This window comes from Tamandua tetradactyla, chromosome 17 (genome assembly GCF_023851605.1).
Source record: "Tamandua tetradactyla isolate mTamTet1 chromosome 17, mTamTet1.pri, whole genome shotgun sequence".
Lineage (NCBI taxonomy): Eukaryota > Metazoa > Chordata > Mammalia > Pilosa > Myrmecophagidae > Tamandua > Tamandua tetradactyla.
In genome coordinates, this window is record NC_135343.1 from 4,573,830 (window position 1) to 4,595,367 (window position 21,538).

Genomic DNA, 21,538 nt, shown 5'->3' on the forward strand with positions numbered 1-21,538 from the left:
TATATTATCACCTACCTTTCTAAAAATAGTAGGAATAAGCACAATTGTAGAAAATGTATGTTAATTAGTCTTTGAGCTGTACAATGTTATGGATTTTAAAACCCTGACACACTCCTACTTTCTGCTACATTGAAGTCAGATGATGGCATGGAATTTATGTCAGGCTGTCTCCAAAATGTAATATTGGGTCCCAGGCCAGTATTGCTTAACCGTGCCCATTTCAGCACAACTTCTCCAGCCAATGAAGCATAAATTACAAAGAAAAAAATTTAACCAACCAATTATTTGCAATACCAAGAAAGGAAAGGAAATCAGTTTTGTAAAAACACTTTACCCTCTTTTTGTTAGCTTCTTTATTTACTCTGGATAGTTAACATAACAGTGTTCAATAGTGAAGTAAGCAGATTTTACACTCACTATTACTGTATGGATAGAAAGAGCCATATGCATTTTTGTTTCTATAAGTCATCTCAGATCACTGCAATATGGCAAATGAGAACAGAGATTCAGAGGTACAAAGTTAATAAATACATTTAACATCGTCAAGCATTCAAAAGATAAATGCAATCATATAGCAAAAAAAAATTCAGTTTGTAACTTTGAGCTTTCCCAAGGATGTGAAGAATCTTTTCATGTGTCAGAAATCTCTATAGCAAAGATTCCTATAAGAGAGAAAAAATTATGCAGATCAATATTTGGTAACTATTTTTCTATGCATAAAACTGAATTCTAGCATTGCCCAGACAAAACTGAATATTTCCTGCCCCCCCCAGCTCCTCTGAAGGAAAATTGATACAACATATTTTTCACTCAGAAAAAGAAGTCATTATTTATAATTTGGGTGGCAAAGTTATTTCCTGATTTTTTTGTTTGTTTGTTTGTTTAGTTTTCAAAGTACTCTTCAACAAGTAGTTACAGGACCGATCCCAGAGTTTGTCGTGGGATACCATACCATCATCTCAGATTTTTCCCTCTAGCTGCTCCAGAACCTGGGAGGTTAGAAGGAATAAATATTTTTTCATCATCAGAATCAACTTTTTTTTCTTTTTTGTGAAAAATAATATGTATATATAAAAACAATAAATTTCAAAGCACAGCACAACAATTAGTTGTAGATCAGATTTCAGAGTTTGGTATGGACTACAGTTCCACAATTTCAGGTTTTTACTTCTAGCTACTCTAAGATACTGGAGACTAAAGGAAACATTAATATAATAATTCAGCAATCATACTCATTTGTTAAACCCTACCTTCTCCGTATAATTCTACCATCACCTTTGATCTTTCTCCCATTCTTTAGGGGTATTTGGGCTATGCCCATTCCAACTTTTTCATGTCAGAAAGTGCTGTCAATAACATGGGGTAGGGAGCAAAAGAGCAAATATTGTATGGTCTCATTTAGAAAATACTTATTAGAAAACAGGGGCCTAGATTGTAAGCTCTCACAGCAGTTACTTTTAGTCCAGAGTGGTAATTGTTATTCCTGGACTTTGAGAGGCTGCTTTCTACATGTATAACCTGGAATTTAGACATAAGAACAAAGCCAGTCAGGTTGGGATGTTAAGGTAATTCAGAACACAGAGGTAAGGAAGACATTGTCTGTATTTTAGAACCTCATTTACTCTTTGAGACCAAAGAAAGAAAGGCTTATTTTGTCCAAAACCTAAATTTTCTGTAGCACATAATCTAACTCAACCTGTCTGGATGGATCATTTAAACAATCCAAACACAGGAAGCCCAGAATGAGAATGAGGGCCTTTAATTCTGTATAGCTTAATGTAATACCTGGATAAATCCCAGAGTATATTAAGCAGGTAATCAAAGAAAAAAGATGGAACTATTAAAATTTACCATGGGGGAAACCCCTAATACTGTGTCAAACATTATGGACATCCAGATCAACAGGCCAAGCCTTTGATCTTGAGGCTTGGTCCTGTGAAACTTATGCATGTAGTGCAGAAGCTTTGCCTACCTATAGGTATGCCGAGAGTTCTTCCGCAGGACCTCTGTTCTTGCTCAGATGTGCCCTCTCTCTCTCTCTGCAAGTGAAATCATTGCCCTCATCCCTACATAGGACGTAACATCCAGGGTGAAAGTCTCCCTGGCAGCGGGGGAGATGACTCACAGGGATGAGCCCGGCCCTGGCACCATGGGATCAACAATGCCATCCTGACCAAAACGGGGGAAAGAAGTGTAACTAATAAGGTATCAGTGGCTGAGAGAGTTCAAATAGATTCAAAAGGCTACTCTGGAGGTCACTCTGAGGCTTCAGTTAGACATTGCTACCTATCATAGCTTGCCAAATCCCAACCAAAACCATTCTTGCCAGTCCTAAAGAACACCTAGGGCGTTGTGTAAGATTCTACAAAGGTTCTATGCTTAGGGCAACTTTCCAGAAATCTGCAACCTCCAGATGGGTCCCTGGACCAGATAAGTCCTGAAACTTAGAGGGGCCAGCCTTTCCAGAACATCAACTAGTTCCATCCCCCTACCCTATATTATCAACAGTCGCTTTCATCATGAAAAAGTTAGAATGGGCATAGCCCAAATACTCCTAAAGAGTGGGAAAAAGATCAAAGGTGATGGTGGAGTTATACAGAAAAAGGTACGGTTTAACAAATGAGTATGAGTGCTCAATCATTCTACTGATATTTCTTTTAGTCTCCAGTATCTTAGAGCAGCTAGAGGTAAAAACCTAAAATTGTGGAATTGTAATCCATACCAAACTCTGAAATCTGTTCTACAACTAATTGCTGTGCTTTGAAATTTATTGCTTTTTGTATATATGTTATTTTTCATTAAAAAAAAGTCGATTGTGATAGAAAATGCACAGCTATACGATGATACTGGAATCACTGATTGTAAACTTTGGATGATTACATGGTATGTGAATATATAATAAATATCAATAAAAAAGAAATACTGAAAAAAAAACTATAGGGACAGGAAACAGATCAGTAGTGGGGAAAAGTAAACTAGGTACATTGGCTATTGTACAATTAATCAGTAGACGTCAATGAAGACCATTTAAAACTAACAGTAAAAGGTTAAGAAAAAGGAGGATTCAAGGCATTGTTCATGTATTCACACAAATTGCTATATTCAAACTTTCCTAAGTACCAAAAGAGAACATTTTAAAGCAGAGAGGACTAACCAATTGGAAAGAGAAACACAGTAAATATCACATTCTACGTGCAGTAATCATAGCATAAGATAATATGACAGAGTTGAATTGAAACCTAACAGTCGTATCAATAATGTGAGCAGGCTTAACTTACCTATTTTAAAAATGGAATTTCAAAAACGGCTCATAAAGAAAAACTCGAATCTAAGCTGTACATAAAAGATTATACTTAAAATGCAGTGATTCAAAAAAGCTAAGAATTATCAGAGATTTAGCAGACAAACAGAGGCAATAAGAAAACAGGCGTTGGAACTGATTTTAGACAAGGCAGACATTAGCCCCGACCCCTACCCGCACCCACAAAAATATAAGGAAAGGATAGTTTATTTCCCAATGAAGTTATGACAGTTCAGAGTATCTATGCAACAAATACCATAGAAGCCACCCATAAAACAAAAAGTTACAGAGGCAAGGAGAAATAAACATACACTAATAATAGAAGACTTTAACACACCACTCAGTAGAAAACAGATCAAATGGATAAAAATTGAGTTAGGATATAAAAAATCTAAAAAACATAATCAAAAAGGTAAATATTTTAGATATATGTTGATAAGAAATAATATCTACTCTTCCCAAATGCACATGAACTGTTCAGAAAAATTTATCACACACTAAATAAAGCACAAAGAATGTATCCATAGGTTCCTTAAAGTAGAACTATTACAAACAATATTCTGTAATCACAATGCAGTAACACTAGAAATTTAAAATGAAACCAAAACACACTGAAAAATACACTTTCATCTGAAAATGAAAATACTTTTTATCTAACAACTCTTGGGTAAAAGTAAAAATACAAATAGAAATTTCAGAATTTCTATTTCAGAATTTCAGAATTTTAGAAATATTATATATATTATATTATTATATAAATATAATAATAATGAGAACACACATATACATTTAAAGTAGTGATTAGAGGAAAACTCATAGTCCTAAACACCTATATAAATAAAAATGAAATAATGGCAATAAATGAATTAAATTTACAAAGCTAGAAAAAGAATAAAGTAAATGAAAAGATAGCATAAGTAAGGAAATAATAAAAATAAAAACAAAAATTAATAAGATATAGAAATAAAGTAGATCAAATAAATAAATAAATCAAAATCCTGGTTTGTTGAAGCAATAAATAAAGCAGTGGCTAATGTAATCAAGGGGAAAAGTAGGGTAGCACAGATAAACAAAATAAGAAATGACAATGGGGAAAAAACATTGAATCAAAGGAATTTTAAAAGTCATGAGAATACATTCTAACTTCTATGCAACTGAATTTGAAAACCTGTAGGAAATAGATAATTTGGGGGGCAAATAGAGCAGAGAAAGAAAGCATAAAAAGACCAGTTTTCAAAGACGAAACAGAGAGTCGTCAAGGAAGTACACTACAAGAAAAAAGACCATGGTTTCATAGGTGGTTTCACAGGTGAATTCAACCAAATCTTTAGAGAACAGATGGTCCCAATGCCACATAAATTGTCTTGGATCATAGTAAATGAAAAACTTTCAAATTCCTTTTTCAAGGCAAATATAGCATTGATAACTGTTCTGGTTTGCTAGCTGCCGGAATGCAACACACCAGAGACGGATTGGCTTTTAATAAAAGGGGGTTTATTTTGTTGGTTCTTCAGAGGAAAGGCAGCTAACTTTCCACTGAGGCTCTTTTCTTACGTGGAAGGCACAGGATGGTCTCTGCTGGTCTTCTCTCCAGGCCCCTGGGTTCCAACAACTTTCCCCGGGGTGACTTCTCCAAAGGCCTGGGCTGAGCTGCAAGTGCTGAGATGAGGAATGCTGAGCTGCTAGCAGTGCTACGTTGCAATCTCTCATTTAAGCACAAGCCAATTAAGTTAAACGTCACTCATTGCAGCAGACACGCCTCCTAGCCGACTGCGGATGTAATTAGCAACAAATGAGATTCACCTACAATTGGCTCATGTCCACAGCAACAGAACTAGGTGCTTTCACCTGGCCAAGTTGACAACTGAATCTAACTACCACAATAACTAAGCCTGATAAAGATAGCACAAGAAGAAAATTACTGCCCAATATCACCTATGGATATCTTAAATAAAATTCCAGCAAACATTAAGAAAATAATACACTATGATCAAATGGAGTTCATACAAGGAATTCAAATATGGCTCAATAGTAGAAAATCAATTAATATAAGCCACCGTATTAACAGATCTAAAGAAAAAAATCACATCTCCATAGAAATTGAAAAAGCTTTCAACAAAATTAAACATCCATTCTCAATTTTAAAAAAAATCTTAAGAAAACAGGAATGGGAGACCACCACACCTCAGTCCTAAAGCCAGCATCTTAATGGCAAACCCTAGAGGCTCTCCCATTAACATCAAATCAAGTCAAGGATGCCCACTTTCTCCACTATTATTTAACACAATTCTGAGGGTACTAGCTAATGCAATTAGACTAGAGGAAATATTTCAAAACATAGGAATAGAAAAAGAAAAAAGAAAAGATCTCTTTTGCAGATGACATGAGAATATACGTGGAAGTCCTTGAGAATCAATGTCAAAATTTAATGAAACAAAAGAATTTAGCAGAATAGCAGGATGGAAAATGAACACACAAAAATCAATGGCATTGGGGTGCAAGGGTAGTTCAGTGGTAGAATGCTCACCTGCCATGTGGGAGACCCGGGTTCGATTCCCAACCCATTCACTTCCTCTCAAAAACAAACAAGCAAAACAAACAATGGAAAAAACAAACAACAAAAATTCAACAAATGGTGCGGCAATAACTGGATACTCACATGGAAAAAGAATGAAATGCGACCCCCGCCATACAGCATACAAAAAAAAATCAATGGCATTTATATACACAGGTGATAACCAGTTAGAAGATGATAATGAACAAGAAAGCCTTATTTATAATAGCAAGAAAAAAGAAAATATTTAGGAATAAACTTAAGAGTTGTTCAAAACTACAAACCACTCCTGAAAGACAGAATAGCATGTGTGAACAAATGAAAGACATCTTTTTCAACATCCTCAAGATGGTAATTCTCCCTAAGTTAATTTATAAATTTAATGGGAACCCAATAAAAATTCCAATGGGCTTTTTTTGTTGTTGTTTTTTAGAGCTAAACAAGTTGACCCTAAAGTTCATATGGAAAAATAAACACATAAGAAAATATAGGTAAACACTTTAGAGTAAGAGCTTTGAGGGGGCACTAGGCTATTGGTATGCTGGAGCTGGTTTCTGGATGAATTTCATGAGTTCATGGTTAAATCATCATAGCTTGAAATTGGTCATGGTGACAGTATTTATAGGACAGAATGGCAAATGCTACAAATCAGGGTTTCTTCCCCAACTCCTCACTTTGAATAGCTAGTTTATCAGCATATCACTGGACTAGCCCTACAAGATTAAAAATCCTACTAAGCCTGAATAATTAGAAGAGTATGGTACTGGCATGTGAATAGACAGATGAATGGAATAGAATAATAGAAAGTCCAGAAAGAGACTTGAATCACTGGGACACAGGCTTTTAAATAAATTATCTTGGGGCAAGTTGATAGTCATTTGGAAAAAGATAAGTTTAGATCCATTTCTCATACCGTATATCAAATAAACTCCATAAGTGGATCAGAAATCTAAATGTAAGAAATAAAACTCCCTAAGTACCAAAAGAAAACATAGATGAATTCCTTTATCATCGAGATATAGGGAAATATTTTCTAGCCATGAATAGAAATTCAAGTGCAGTAAAGGAAAGCATTAAAAAATTAACTACATAAAAATAAAAAGCTTTACATGGCACGTAACACTATAAGCAAAAATCTAAGACAAATGAAAAACTGAGAGAAAACATGTGCAAGATATATAAAGGGCTAATCTCACCAATTTGTAAAAAAAAAATAGTTAAGGTAAAAAAAAAGACCAAAAATCCTTTAGAAAAATGAGTAAAATAAATGAATAGACAATTTACAGAGATATAAAAATTACTCTTAAACCTATGAAAAATATTCAACTTCACTCACAAAAGGAGAAATACAAATTAAAACTATGCTGAAACACCATTTCTCATCCATCTTATTGAAACAATTCAACAACTTGTCACTACGCTTTGCTGGTGAGGCTGTGGGGAAACTGGTACTCTCACACTTTGTGGTGGGAATGCAAAATGGTAGGTATAAGCCCTATGAAGAGGAATTTAGCGATGGAACAAAACTGCATAAACATTTACCCTTTGTCCCAGAACTCTAACTTCCAGGAATTTATTCTCAAGATACATCAGCAACAATACTAAGTTATACATAAACAGGATTGCTCATTAAAGCCTTATTTGTCATTGCAAATTTTTGGAAACTACCTAAATGTCCAAATATGGAGACTAGTTAAATAAACTATGGTACTGTCACACTCTGGAGTACTAAGCAGCTGTAAAAAATAACAAGGAGGATCGCTATGAATTAATATTGAGTGATTTCAGGAGATATGACTAAGTGAAAAGCACAGAGTGCAAAGGAGTATATACACTATGTTATCTCTTGTATAAGAAAGAAGGGCAAATAAGAATATATAAAAGCATATTATATATAAGAATATATAAGCATATACAAACAAGCATATGCATAAGCATATATTATATATATAAACATATATGCTTATCATTACCAAAACTTTACACAGGAAAGGGGTATAGGATGGGAGGAATAGAAAACAATGTGAAACAAATGACATCTAATCCTATTTCAGATGAATACCACAACAACAGAAAAAGGAAAACGGAAAGAAAAAATAATTCAAGTAATTTTTGAACACAGTATTTGACTAGACACCCTTAAATCTTGGGCAAGTATTATGTGGGGTAGGAAGGAAGAATTACAAACAGATCTTGAACTTTTCTTAAATTGTTCTGTTTATTCTAGTGATATGGGTGAAGATATTCTGATACTATTTCAGATGTATGCTGGAATTAGTAAAATTAGTAGAAGAAGGAATATACAAATATGAAATGAGGGAAGGCAAGAAAGAAACCTCTGAGAATGGTTTGGATTGTAGCATTGGCTGTGTGTGTGTGTGTGTGTGTGTGTGTTAAAGAGAGAGAGAGAGAGAGAGAGGAACCATGCGTAAGAGTATGAATGCATGAGACCGCACATGTGCAGAGATAAAGCAAATGGGGCAGAATTTTAACAATAGTGAACATGGGTAAAAAGGTACACAGATGTTTTTAAATTATTTTTAGTTTTTCAACTTCTGGTAAGTTTGAAATTATTTCTAAATGAAAAGTTTTGTAAAAAAAATTGTAATGGACAGGAGTATGTTTAAAATATTTTCCTCTAAAAAATTAGCCTATTACTTTCCTAGAGCAAATGTACTTTATGGTGGTATAATAACCAACATTTTATAATAGAAATATATGAAAAAGTTTTACATTGTAGAAATAAAAAGATAATCAGATAAAATATATGCAAACAGATAAAATGTCAGACATTTTTTACTTTAGTATAATATTTATATAAAACTCTAAAGCAATTAGCAAAGTACTTTATTTTTATATCAAAATATCTCAGTAATCATGGTTAAATAACACTAACAATACTGGACTGTTTCTTGAGTTTCCTCGCTTCCCGAAATATTCACTGTATACACACTTCTATATGGTCCAAAATAATGGACCGTAAAGCACTTACTCTTCTAATGATCGATCTAGGCCCCGGTCAGGGGACCGATGGTGAGTACGTTCTGGCGAATGACATTTTGTGTTTGCCTTTATTGTAGTATTCAAATGGTATGCATTACTTGAATAATTCTGGCGGCGAAGTTCTTGTACAGCTCTCTCCCTAAAGCAAAATAGCGATGCTTTTAAACTTTATATTCAGTGATATTAACACTCAAGCTCATAGCTCAAATCATACTTGAAAATCTAACCACCATGAAGTAACCAAACTGTGATTACCTAGAAAACTGCTTTTCAGGCTGAACATTGCAGAGATAAACTTACCTTTCAAAGCGCTCTGTCCCTAGTTGTCTTTTGGTGATATCTAAATCAGCTTCCAATTGTGTTACTATATTTCTGAACTGAGCCACGTCTCTACTCTGAACGGCCCTGTGCGAAAAAGAGTAAGAGTAGCTAATTAAACTTTCATTTTGGTAATATGGTTGCTATGACTCCTACGTACATTAAACTATTTTGACAATGTTTTTTTAGCTGGATCCAAGCCAAACTGGGATTTGTGTGGAAAAATGGATTAATACATTTAATTGGCATTTAATGTGCTAATTTTAGATGCAGTAAATGTGCAAAGTAGCCTAGTAGAAAAGCCTAAAAAGTCCAGTCCCATTCAAAGAGCTAAACATTCTCCGCCTCAGTTTCCCCAGTATAGATGGAGTAGTACTATGTACTCTATCCACTGCAAATCATTTTAATAAACGTACTTTGAAGTATTGTATAGATGCAAAGTCATAGTATGAGCAAATGATTAACACTGGAATTTACTGTAGCACCATTATTAATGAGGTCTTTTTTATATATATTAATTTAACCAAGTGTATTATACATACTAACAATGAGACTGAAATGCACACCATTAAACACATAAAACTCTTAAATTTAACAGGATCTTCCCTAGGGCCAAACAATGCCTAAACACTATCATAAGGAAGAAAATGAAAGAGATGAAGGCTGCTTGCACAGAACATTCTATCCTCTTTCCTTGCTTTCAGGATTATATTATAGTAATTTCATTACGATAGTGAAATTTGATGAAATCTAAATTTTGGAAACTAAAACCACAAAAGTTTATCAGATTTACCAGTTCTAAGTGATAGACTGACTTGCCAGCCAGTCTAAAAAAGAATACACCCCTTGGGGTGGGAGCTTTGACTTAATTCACTAAGGCAGATTTGCACCTATCAACGTGAGAAAGTGATCCTGCAGAACTGCTAGGAGATATCGCAATAGCCCAGCTGCAGTGACTGACTCAGTCACAGCCACCATAATAATCTGAAAACAATTTCTCAAGAAAACTGGCCCTGGCCCCACAGCCTCTGCTTAATCAGGGACTCCTGTGCTGAGTAGTTGATTCCTGAGATGTTGATTCCTATCCTTCAGGCCCCAGACAGCAGGGCAGAGTAAAGGCTGGATAAAAAAATGCAATAGATGGGACAGATAAGAACAGGAGTTAGAGTCCCATTGTGTTTTGTGAGAGGTGAACAAATTTAATAAGAAAGCATGCAATATCTAGGCAAGTTTTTTCACCCAAGCCTCCAGCCAGGGATGATGCAATGTGCTAGTAGTACTAGGGATTCTAAAAAAAGAAAATCAATGCTCTGGGGAAGTCTTCAGTATCCTGTGAATGCAATTCTCCCTGATGTCCAGGACACGCTTATATATGCATAAGGAACTGCTCCATGACATATGGGAAGACTGGCAGCAATAACAGGTGGGTCCATAAGCATAACAAGTGCTTTTCTCTCAGAAGGGCTTAATTTTTTCTAACCTGATTAATATCCTAAAGGCATTATTTTGGATCAGATGTTCTATTATACCCAGCACACTATTGGAAACCATCAACCAGAGATGATTAAGCTTATATTTAGATTAAAAATTTTAATAGAAATAAGTACTAAACGTTAGGCAAGTCACAATATTTCTGGGCCTCAGTTTCATTAATAGAAAATTATGTGGGCTAAATTGTCTAAATTCTAGTTTTTAAATTCTACCAATCTATACAGTACCAAAACTTAATAAATTTGACTCTATGTTATTATATTGCTATCCAACTCACATTTTATTTTCTGCCAAACAAAGGTGTTCTTTAAGAAGCTGAATTTCAGATTCTTTCTCTTGAAGTGCTATCTGAGACTGATACTCTTTGTCTCGATTGGCCACCAGCAAAGCTTCTAAATTCTGCATGGAGATTCTCTCATTTGTCATCTGACTCCTGAGGAGTTCTATTTCAGAACGAGCAGAATCTAACTCATTCTCCATCTGTACAACAATAGGAAGACATCTAAACTTAATTTCTATTTATGTTCTTTAACTGAGAGATTACTGGGCACCCACAAAAACTGCATTTGTTACAAACTAAAAACCATGCCTTATTTCTTAATCTGAAATATCCTCCTCCTTCTTAGCACAAACACGTAAATTCACACACGGTATCACTTTCTCCAATTCTCTAATCACATCAGAAAATTCATTTTGAGCAGAGAATTACTAAAATTATTAATTTAAACTGCCAACAATTTCCATCAGAAACTTTGGTGTTTCTTTATATATTTCTGCAAGACTGACATGGTGATATCTATGACTGTTTTATCCTGAGTTACAAATACTCAGGTGAGTTACAAATACCTGACTACCTTAAGGAATGTTATTTTGTATATCATAGTTGGGAAATATAGGGAGTAATGCACATTTCCTCTCTTACAATAACCTATAGAATGCTTCCTTTTTGAAGGTTATCTTGAGCCTAGAATATGCTCTGTAAGTCAATTGTTTCTTCAAATGAAGAAAGATCAGGCATTACTATTTAAAAAAATCCATATTTCATAATACACACTATAGTAAACTCTAGTTGCATTTAAAGAGTTAAACATGAAAAGACAAACTTAAACTTTCAAGGAAGAAAAGTAAATAAAAATGAAATTACTGAAGGGGATAGATATGTAGAAGAACTCTCTTGCCTTATAAATACGTCATGTGTGACCACATAAAAATAAACATTTTGATAATATAAACATAGCCAAAATTTAAAAGGAAACAACAAAAGGAAAATAGACTCCGTAAATACAAAAAAGGGACAATGTATTTACTATTAGAAAGAACTCATACAAATTGATGAGAAATATAGTCTAATGATAGGACCAGAAAATTTTACACAAGAGGAAATACAACTAGTTAGCAAACACATGGGAATTTTTTTTCCCTTACTAGTAACCAAAGAAACACAAATTAAAACAAGATACTATTGCTAGTTTCTTAGCTGTGGCACTACTGGCATTTGCAGCCAGCTAATACTTGCCGTGGCAGTTGGTCCTCTGCAGCACAGCATGGTAAGAGCCACCTTGGCCTCCACACACCCACCAGACGCCGGGAGCATCCTCAGACCCATGACAATAACAAATGTCTCCAGTCATTGCTAAATGTCTTCTGGGGAACAAAATGACCTGTGGTTGAACCACTCACTGTGGTAGTCTATCATTCCGGTAAATTTGTTAGTGTGGATGGAAATTAAAATGCTCAATCTTACATACTTTGCTAGTAGTAAAAAATGAGCATCAATTTTTAAACAGCTTTATTGAGATATAATTCACATGCCATACAACTTACCCATTTAAGTGTACAGTTCAATGGTTTTTAGTATCAACAGAGATATGCAATTGTCCAGAATCTAATAAAACTTTTTCATAATCCTCAAAAAGTAAGCCAGTATCCATCAGCAGTCACTCCCCACACACGTTCCCTTGCCCAGTACGAGGTAACCATGACTCTAATTTCTGTTTTTCTGATTCACCTTTTCTGGACATTTCACATAAGTAATATCAAACAATATGTGGTTTTCCTTGACTGGCTTCTTATCCTTGGTATAATGTTTGAAAGAGGCACCCATGTTATAGCAGGCAGTAATACTTCATTCCTCTTTATCTACAAATTTCATTGCAAAGATATACCACATATTCATCCATCAGTTGAGGAATATTTGAATTATTTCCACTTCGGGCTTTTATAAATAATACTTTTATAAACATCTATGTACAAGTTTTTAAGTGGGATAGATAGTATCAGGATTTATGGGCTGTATAATAATGCTGTTTTGTTTTTTTTTAACATTATGAGGAATTGCCAGTTTTCCAAAGCACCTGCACCATTTTACATTCCCACCAACAAATAAGAGGGTTCCAATTCTTTACATCTTCACCAACATTTGATATTGTCTTCATTTTAGTTGTAACCATTCTCCTGAGTATGAAGTGGTGTGGTTTTGATCTGTTATTTCCCTGAGGGCTGATGATGTTATGCATCTTTTCATGTGCTTATTTAAGACTATTTCTATATCTTCTTTGGAGAAATGTATATTAAGAGTCTTTCTTTTTTTAAATTTGGTTTTATCTTTTTATTACTTAGTTGTAAGAGTTTTTTTTTTTAACATATTCTGGGTTTGAACCCCTTATCATCTAGATAGATAACTTGCAAATATTTTCTCCCATCCTGTGCACTGTCTTTTCATTTTCTTGATGATATCACTTGCAAAACAAAAATTTTTAATCTTGATGAAGTTCATTTTACCTCTCTTTTCTTTGTGGCTTGTGCTTTTGATGTGAATCTAAGAAATCATGCTTAACCCAGGGTTATGAATATTTACTTCCAGGTTTTCTTCTAAGAGCTTTATAGTTTTAGCTCTCATATTGAAGTCAATGACTCATTTTAAGTTCATTTTTGTATGTGATATGAAATAAGGATACAGCTTCATTCTTTCCAGGAGGAAGTTTAGTTGTCCCAGTACTATTTGAACAAAGGACTATTTTTCCCATTGAATTTTCAGTAGCACCACTTTTCAAAACTCAATTGATCACAAATGTGGGGATTTATTTCTGATCCATTGATCTCTATGCCTATTCTTCTTATGCTAATACAACACTGTCCTGATTACTGTAGCTCTGCAGTCAGTCCATGCAACTTTGTTCTTTTTTTTTCAAGATTGTTTTGGCTACTCTGGATTGCTATTCTGGATTGCTTATGAATATAAGATTAGCTTATCTGACTCTGGTAGGGATTGCACTGAATCTGTACATCAATTTGGGAAGCAGTGCCATCTAAGTCTTCCAATTGATACATGAACATGGAATGTCCTTTCCATTTATTTAGGTTTTCTTTCATTTCTTCCAAGAATATTTTATACTTTTGTAAAGTACAAGTTTTAAACTTCTTTCATTTAATTTATTCCCTAGTATTGTGGCCTTTTTTTATGTCATCGTAAGTGGATTTGTTTCCTTAATTTCATTTTCTGATTGTTCACTGATAGCGTACAGAAATAGAAGTGATTTTTGAATATTGATTTTGTATCCTGCAACTTTGCTAAACTCCTTTAATTCTAACAGTTTAGTGGACTCCTTAGGATTTTCTATATCCAAGATCATCTTATTTGTGAATAGAGATAGTCTTACCTCCTTCTTTACAATGTGGATGCCTTTTATTTCAATTTCTTGGTTAATTGCCCTGGCTAGAACCATCAATACAATGTTGCATAATTTTGGCATGTTGTGCTTTAATTTTCCTTATTTCAAATTATTTTATTTATTCCTTTAAGATTTCTTCTGTCACCCATTGGTTTGTATAAGTATGTTGTTTAATTGCTGGGTATTTGTAAATTCCCCAAATTTCCTTCTGTTATTGAGTTCTAATTTAATTCCATTTTGGTTGGGGAACATACTTTGTATTATATAAAATTATGTTAAATCCATTGCGTTTTGTGGTCTAGTTTATGATCAATCATGGAGAATCTTTTTAAATTAGTTAAGAAAGAAGAAATAGGTAATTATATTTTCTTTTACAATTTCTACATAATTGCTGTAACAGCACTCTATTTTTTCATGTGGAGTTGAAACACAGTGTAGTTCCACTTGCTTCCAGCATAAAGAACTTCTTTAATATTTCTTATAAGGAATGTTTTCTGGCAATAATTCTATTTTCGTTTATCTGGAAATTTCTAATATAGGATTTTGGGGTGACAGTATTTTCATTCAGAACTTTCCATATGTCATCCTACTGCCTTTCTTGTTAGAAGTCAACCCTAATCGTACTGGGGTTCCCTTTTATATGACAAGTCAGATTTCTCTTACTGTTTCATGATTTTGTCTTTGTCTTTGATTTGCAACTTGTTGACTGTGATGTGTCTGAGTACAGATCTCTTTGCATTTACCTTCATCGGAGTTCACTGAACATCTTGGATGTGTAGACTAACATTTTTACATAAAATGTGTGAAGTTTTCAGCCATGATTTCTGTAAATATTTTTCTACTCTTTACCCACTCTGATCCTTTTGATACTCCTATCATATACACATCGGTGTGCTGAATGGTGTTTCACATTTCTCTGAGGCTCTAATTATAAATTACAAAAAACAGAAGTGACTGAGACACAGATATAAACATTTGGGATGCTTGGAGTGCCAAAAGAAAGAACAGACACCTAGACACGGACGTTTGGAGAGCAGAGCCCAGCAGACATCATCTTGTGCCCTCCCATGAGATACTAAGCAAACCAGAACCCAGAGTTGTGTCCCAGAGGAACTAAGTGAAGGCCCACAGTTGCTTAAAGAGAAAATCACTGACATCAGAAGCTGGAAGCTATGGAGCCGGGAACAAGGATCAGAACATGCCAGCCATGTGCCTTCCCATGTGACAGACATCAGCCTTTCTTGAGTTAAGAAAGGCTTAACTTATAGGAAGCCAGTGCGAAGTCACCACGGCTATTCTGGTCACAGCAGAATATAGCAATGCAATGCTATTGGAGGCACTGACAATCCCTAGAAGAGCAGCAAGATAGCAATTATTGTAAATTTAAAACAAAACAAAATGCCATTTTTGTGATGTAGATACATTATAGTTGAACATAACTGAGACATTAGAGAGACAATTTTCTGCTTTAAATTTGCAGTAACTGAAATTCTTCCATGTCGACTTTTCTCTCCATGGGCTAAGCCAGCATGGCCACTTTGAAAGAGTTGCTCTTTTGTGACCTGAAGAGCCACAGACATTTCAAACAATGGTTTAGACATGAAGCAAATTGTGCTTGGGAAAATTACAAACATCCTGAAAGAATTTCCAGTATATAGCCTTTAGAGAATTGTTCTAGCCCTGCACACGCTTTCCTGCAAAGGACTCAGATTTGAAAACAGAATAAGAAAGAAAAAAAAAAGCTAAAAAAAATCCTGTTGTTAGGAAATTAACTTAAACAAGCACCTGAGATTTTATTGTTTGCCTCTTATTTTTTGTTTTGTTTTTGCTTTACCTTCTGTGCTGAATCTATTATGTACCCCAGAAAAGCCATAATCCTGATCCACTCTTGAGGGAGCAGCTGTTTCTTTTAATCCTGATTCAATAATGTAGGGTGGAAATTTTTATTAGATTATCTCCATGGAGACATCATGTGCCCAATTGTGGGTATGATCTTTTAATTAGATGAGATGACTCCACCATTCAAAGTGAATCTTGATCAGTTTACTGGAATCCTTTAAAAAAGGAAACATTTTGGAGAAAGTTCAGAGCCAAGAGAGAGCAGATGTAGATGCTTGGAGAACAGTTGCTTCAGAGAACAAAGACACGGATGTTTGGCGATGCTTGAGCTCTTCAGACATTGCCGTGTGCCTTGGATGTTAAGCAAACCAGAACCTGGAGAGTTCCAAGAGAAGCCAAAAGATGAAAGCCAGCCCTAGAGAAGAAAAATGAGGAACCCCCACAGGAACAAAGGCTGAAATCAGTGGATCCCAGGAACAAGGATCCAGCAAGGGACGGGTGTGCCTTTCCAGCTGACAGAGGTGTTCTAGATTCATCAGCCTTTCTTGAACTAGGATATTTTTATCTTGATGTCTTAATTTGGACATTTTCATAGGCTTAGAACTATAAACTTGTAACTTATTAAATTCCCTTTATAAGAGCCAAAAAAAATTACAAAAGATAGTACAATCATATATTCCTTATCCTTTATTTTCTTAACAGATTAAAAAACTGTATATAACTATACTGTTGTCCTGTAACGAATAGAAATGCAAAAAAGCAAAGGAGGTAGGAGGGAGCAAAGTATATTCAAATATTATTCATGCTTTTTTTCTTTGCATTCTTCAGACTATATAACCTCTATCAATTTATCTTCAAACCTGCTGATTTTTTCTGCCTGCTCAAATATAATGTAGAGCTCTCTAATGAATTTTTCATTTCAATCATTATACTTTTAATTTCACAATATCTATTCTTTTAATTTAGTTATTAATATTATCTATTTAATGAGACATTGTCATCATACCTGCCTTTACTTTTTTTTCTTTTTATGCTGTATGGCAGGGGTCACATTTCATTCTTTTTCCATGTGAGTATCCCCTTATTACAGCACCATTTTGAATTTTTGCTTTTGTTTGTCTTTTCCTTTGTTTGCTTACTTGTTTGTTTGGAAAGTGCATGGGCTGGGAATCCAACCCGGGTTTCCATATGGCAGGCAAGAATTCTACCACTGAACTATCCTTGCACTTCCCTCCCTTTAGTCCTTTGAACATATTTGAAATAGCTGATTTGAAGTCTTTGTCTGCAAAGTCCAATATATGGCCCTCTCAAAGGCAATTTCTTTTGCTTCACTGATTTTCCTGTGGCTAGATCACACTTTCCTGTTTCTTTGTATGTCAAATTTTTGTTGAAACTGGGCATTTTAGATAATATGTGTAGTGACTGTGAGTACTGATTTCCCCCTCTGGGAGTTGTTCTGGCTGTCTTCTGCCTATGTGCCTGTTAGCCTGTTTGGGAGCTTGGCTGGACTGCTCCATCTTCATGGAGTCTATTTCTCTGAGGTGCTGCCTCTGATAATGCTCAAGGCACGCACACAGTCACCCTAACGCCTCTCGCTTCTGAATTTCTAGCTGGTCTTGTATCTATTGGCATCACACTCAGCTGTTAATTTCCATTCATTTGCCAACTGGTCACTCTACTGTGTTAAAAATGGTATGGGGGCATAAGTTGCTTCAAAGTCTGATCCAATAAATTCAGGCCCCTTTGCAGGAGTGGTTTTAAGTCAAGGCTTGAGGCTTGTTCTGAGCCAGGAGGACTCTTCTTAGCTGTCTTTTACTGTGATTCTCCGTTAAACTTCTAAGGGGTCTATTTTTTTACTGGTTGTTATCTGGGAGCTGTTAGCTTCCTCTTAACTATGGAGCCTTATCTTTTGGAAGTTCTTTGGCTGTTTATGCCAAAAATTCTACTTCTGGGAATCTATTTTAAGGATATAATGCAAAATGTGGTAAAAGTTTTATACAGTAAAATACTTTGTTTTATACATAAATTAAAAGTTTGTAAAACTTTATTGTAGGGAAAAGCAGAATAATCAGTTGTATTATACTACTATCACAACTATGCAAAAGAACACAAAAACTGACTGTAATAAAATAACTAGAAGGAAATGTAATAAAATGTCTATAGTGGAAGAAAGGCCCATTTCTCAGTTCTAGATTCTGGAGTCCATTGCAACCTAACATGATAATTTCACTTTTTACAATACTGTATTTTCTTTCAAAAATTATATGAGATCTTCCAAATCATTCAATATTATTCCTAAGTACAGTATCAATATCATAAGTATTAATTAAAGAAGATTAAAGAATAGATCAAGATTCTTCTTGAGAACAGACAATAGACAGACATACTATATTCATTTTGAAGATAGACAATGAGATATAGATGAATTGTATGGTATGCGAATTTTATCTCAATAAAGCTACTTTAAAAAATAAAAGCAAAGAAAACTACAAGCAAAAATGATTCTAGAATCTTAATTCTAGTGCTTTAATCCATTTTCATAAGAAAGTAAGAAGATATATCTTTTACCCTTAACCTCTCCTCTCTCATTTAAAATAATTTGGATGATTCCAGGGACACCGGCTAGATCAATATTTGAAAATAAATCAATGCAATACACAATATCCTGGAGAATAAAAATCACATAATCATATTAATCAATGTTAAAAAGCATTTGACAAAATTCAACACCTATTTATGACAACAACTCTTGGAAATTATAAAAATAGAGAGGAACTTTCTCAACTTGATAAAGAACATCTACAAAAATCTGCAGATAACATTATACTTAATGGAGAACATGGTAAAGATGTCAATTCTCCCGAACTGAACACACAGGTTTAATGCAATTCCTATAAAAAATCCCAGTAAGAGTTTTTGTAGATAGAAACAAGATTGTTCTAAAATTTATATGGAAAGGTAATGCACCTGCAATGGCTAAAACAACTTTTAAAAAGAAGGATAAAGTGGAAGGAATCGGTCTACCTTACTTCAAGACTTACAATTTACCTATAATAATCAAGACTGAGAGGTATTGGCTTAGAGATAGACACACAGATCAGTGTCAATCACAGGGAACCCAGAAATATGCCCAACTGGTTCTTGATGAAGGTACAAAATCAATTCAATGGAGGGAAGAGACTTTTTACTAAATGATACTAAATATCCAGAGGCAAAAGAATGAACCTCAGCCTAAGTCTCACAGATTAGTTAAAACATAACTCAAAATGGATTGTGGAATTAAATATGAAACATAAAGCTATAAAACATTTAGGAAAAAAAACATGGGAATTATCTTTGAGATACAGAGCTAGGCAATTGATTCAACAACAAAAGTGTGATCCATAAGAGGAAATTTGATACGTTGGACTTCATCAAATTTAAAATTTTGTTCTGAAAAATACTCTATTAAGAAAATGAGAAGACAAGCTACTTAGTGGGAGAAAATATTTACAGACCACATATTTGGTAAAGGATTAGTATCTATAATATTTAAAGAACTGTCAAAACCCAACATTAAAAAAATAAACAATCCTTATAGAAAATAGATGAAAGTCATGAACAGACATTTCACAAAAGAAGATATTCAGATGACAAGCGCATAAAAAGATATTCGACTTCATTAGCCATTAGGATAATGCAAATTGAAACCATGATGGGATAGCACTACACAGCTAGAATGGCTGAGATAAAAAATACTAACAATACCAAATGCTTGCAAGGATGTGGAGAAACTGAACAACTCATTGCCATTGCTCATGGGAATGCACAATGGGAAAACAGTTTGGCAGTTTCTTACAAATGAATCATGCAACTACCATACAACCCAGAAATTCCACTCCTTGGCATTAACAAAGAAATGAAGATGTAACGTCCACACAAAAACCTGTATAGGAATGTATATAGTAGCTTCATTTGTAATCACCAAAAACTGTTAACAACCCAGATATCCTTCAGTGGGTGAATGGTTTTAACGTTTAAGTTAAGCATGAAATACAACTCAACAACAAAAAAGAATGAAATATCGATACATTCAACAACCTGGATGAATCTGCACAGACTAATGCTGAGTGAACAAAGCTAACCTAAAAAGTTTACATACTGTATTATTCTATTCATATAACATTCTTGAAATGAAAATATTATAGAAATGGAGAGCTGTTTAACGGTTGCCAGGGTTTAAGGCGGGGTTTGGGGACAGGGAAGAAGGGGTAGGGCTACCAAAGGGCGAAGTGAGGGAATGGGATTTCCATTGTGGTCATGGAACTGTAGTGTATCTTGATTGCATCATTGTCAATATCCTGGTTGTGTTATTGGACATAGTTTTGCAAACAGCTACCATTGGGGGAAAACAGGTAAAGTGTATATAGAATCTCTTTGTATCATTTATTACAATTGCATGTGAATCTGCAATTATCTCAAAATGTTAATTTTAAAATATATTATTTGAGTGTACCCTAGATGCATAGCACAGCTGAAGAAACATAGATAGATAAGATAGTACTTTATGTGAGATAGCAGCTGATTATAAGGAGAAAGATATATATAATTAATTAAACTATATGACAAAAAATTAAAATTAATGCCAGAAGTATTTCAAAACACTATGGGGATTCCTGGCCCATGCACACACACAAAGGAAAAAAACCCCAAAAAACCAACCAAACAAACAAAAAACCACTATGGGAATAGGATGCAGCTGATTACAATTAGGGCTACACAACTTAGACTAAATGGCCATAAAATGTTTAAAAATTAATATTTTAACTTTAGCAAGCATTATAAAGATTTATATGTAGTTTCATGAAGGGTAATTCAAATGGTCTATAAAACGTAAGGAAGATTACAAAGAATATATCACTTTGGTATAGTCTGTACAGGGTATTATTCTATTTGGTGTACTAGTATTTTTAACAAGCTTTGAAATGGTATTTGCTGGCATTTCATTTTTAAATTGTTTCAGTTATTATAGCAACATATATAACCTTTCCAATGTAAAAAAATCAAGTAAAATATGTTTTAAAGAAAAAAATTAAGGAAGTATTATTTGAATTTTTATAGTAAGCATATATTCAACAGTTACTTTCATCATTAAAAGTCATAAAATAAAGAAGTAAAAATTTAAGGAAGAGCCAGAGAATTACGGCTCTTCATTAAAATATTAACAGTGGATTCTTACAAAAACAAAGTAGATGCTTGATTCTCAAATGTATCATGTCCTCCTAATAAACAATAGACTAACAAAATAATAAGTTCAATAGGGTTTAGTAATAACAGAAGTGTAAATATGACTAAAATTTGCTGACATTTCAATTACACTAT

General features: G+C 34.2%; 1 protein-coding gene across 7 annotated transcripts in view; it reads right to left on the reverse strand.

The window, feature by feature from the left end:
* Window positions 1-335: 335 nt before the first annotated feature.
* TSGA10 (testis specific 10) overlaps window positions 336-21,538 on the reverse strand; it is a 179,840-nt gene continuing 158,637 nt past the window's right edge. For 6 of the 7 annotated variants that reach the window (XM_077133845.1, XM_077133841.1, XM_077133843.1 and 3 more), the window contains 4 exons: window positions 10,945-11,147; window positions 9,159-9,263; window positions 8,848-8,997; window positions 336-662 (listed from right to left, as the gene is read on the reverse strand). In XM_077133845.1, the coding sequence (XP_076989960.1) occupies window positions 638-662; window positions 8,848-8,997; window positions 9,159-9,263; window positions 10,945-11,147 (483 nt within the window). In that variant the 3' untranslated portion in view covers window positions 336-637. Of the gene's footprint in view, window positions 663-8,843; window positions 8,998-9,158; window positions 9,264-10,944; window positions 11,148-21,538 lie in introns of those variants that run through there. The other variant, XM_077133844.1, reaches the window with a different exon arrangement.